Below are 1,463 nucleotides of genomic sequence, written 5' to 3'. Positions count from 1 at the left end.
TTCCTTCCCCCCTGCCCCAAGTCTGCCCGCCCCCAGCGCCTCGCGCCTGCCCACCCCCAGCACCCCGCAGAACAGCACGCTGCTGGTGGAAGGCTGCTTCTGCCCCGAGGGCACCATGAACTACGCCCCCGGCTTTGACGTCTGCGTGGAAGTGTGCGGTATGTCTCCCGCCCTCGGGCCTCCCTCCAGCCTGTCCTGTGGCCCCCGGACTCTGCTAATGGGATCTGTCTCCTCTCTCCTAGGCTGTGTGGGGCCGGACAACGTGCCCAGAGAGGTAGGCCTGCCCCTCGGTGTGGGGTGATACTCTCTCATGGACCCTGAGTTTTTTGGGGTGGGGTGGGTTGGACATGAGAACCTGGGAGTTCAAAGACTCTGTAACCAGTCAATTAAGTCCTGCAAAGCTTGGCTAGCAGGGCCGTCCACCGTCCACCCAGCTGTGCCAACAACCCCTCCTCCCACCCCTCTGTCTGTTTGCCGGTCCCTCCATCCTTCCACCCCTACATCCTGTTTTTCTGTACATCATCCTTTTGCTCATTCACCTGTCCATCCATCTATCCATCCATCTATCCACCCATCATGCTTCCAACAATCCCTCCATCCATCATCCATCCACCCACCCACCCATCCATCCATCCATCCATCCACCTACCACCTATCCAGCCAGCCAGCCACCCATCAATGTCTTCAACAATCCATCCATCCATCCATCCACCTACCACCTATCCAGCCAGCCAGCCACCCATCAATGTCTTCAACAATCCATCCATCCATCCATCCATCCACCATCCATCCATCCATCCTTCCACCATCCATCTATCCATCCAACCAACCAACCAACCAACCATCATCATCTGTCCAACCATCCATCCATCCACCATCCATCCGTCCATTTGTCCGTCCACACATCCCTCCATCCGTCCATCCACACTCCACGGTTCCCAGTGCGGTTCCCAATGCCCTAACTCTGAGCTGCAGTCCCAGCCACTGCCCGGTTGTCTGCCTCCTGCACGCGGTTGACCCCTTAGCTCTCCCTCACACACCCAGTAGCCACGTGTGGTTTGTCTGCCACACGCATGGCCGCGGAGGGAAATGCTGGCGAGCAGGTCACGGTTGTGTTATTCGTGGCATGGCCCTGAATGACGGCCGCTGTTCTGGACCAGAACCCCCTGGTGCTGAGGGGGGCGGGTGTCAGCGGTGCCCAGCGCAGTGCCTCTCCCTGCTGACCCCAGACGCACCTCGGAGCCGCCCGGGGGTGGCTCTCGTCCCCACTCACCGCGGCCCTCTCTGCAGTTTGGGGAGCACTTTGAGTTCGACTGCAAGGACTGCGTCTGCCTGGAGGGCGGGAGCGGCATCGTCTGCCAGCCCAAGAAGTGCAGCCAGGAGCCGCCCGCCCGGTGCGAGGAGGACGGCACGTACCTGGTCACGGAGGTCAACCCCACGGACACCTGCTGCAACATCACCTT

The 1,463-nt window shown here is 60.5% G+C and overlaps 1 protein-coding gene across 1 annotated transcript in view; it reads left to right on the top strand.

Moving 5' to 3' along the window:
* The window catches only part of MUC2 (mucin 2, oligomeric mucus/gel-forming), a 101,524-nt gene that overhangs the window by 37,602 nt on the left and 62,459 nt on the right, over nucleotides 1-1,463 (top strand). Inside the window, exons 26-28 of the mRNA XM_014533997.1 lie at nucleotides 22-158; nucleotides 243-274; nucleotides 1,291-1,428. Coding sequence (XP_014389483.1) covers nucleotides 22-158; nucleotides 243-274; nucleotides 1,291-1,428 — 307 coding nt within the window. The remainder of the gene's footprint in view (nucleotides 1-21; nucleotides 159-242; nucleotides 275-1,290; nucleotides 1,429-1,463) is intronic.

The sequence above is a fragment of the Myotis brandtii genome, unplaced genomic scaffold (assembly GCF_000412655.1).
Source record: "Myotis brandtii unplaced genomic scaffold, ASM41265v1 scaffold1236, whole genome shotgun sequence".
Lineage (NCBI taxonomy): Eukaryota > Metazoa > Chordata > Mammalia > Chiroptera > Vespertilionidae > Myotis > Myotis brandtii.
Note: the sequence above shows the minus strand (reverse complement) of the source record. Positions and strands in the feature narration are given on the sequence as shown.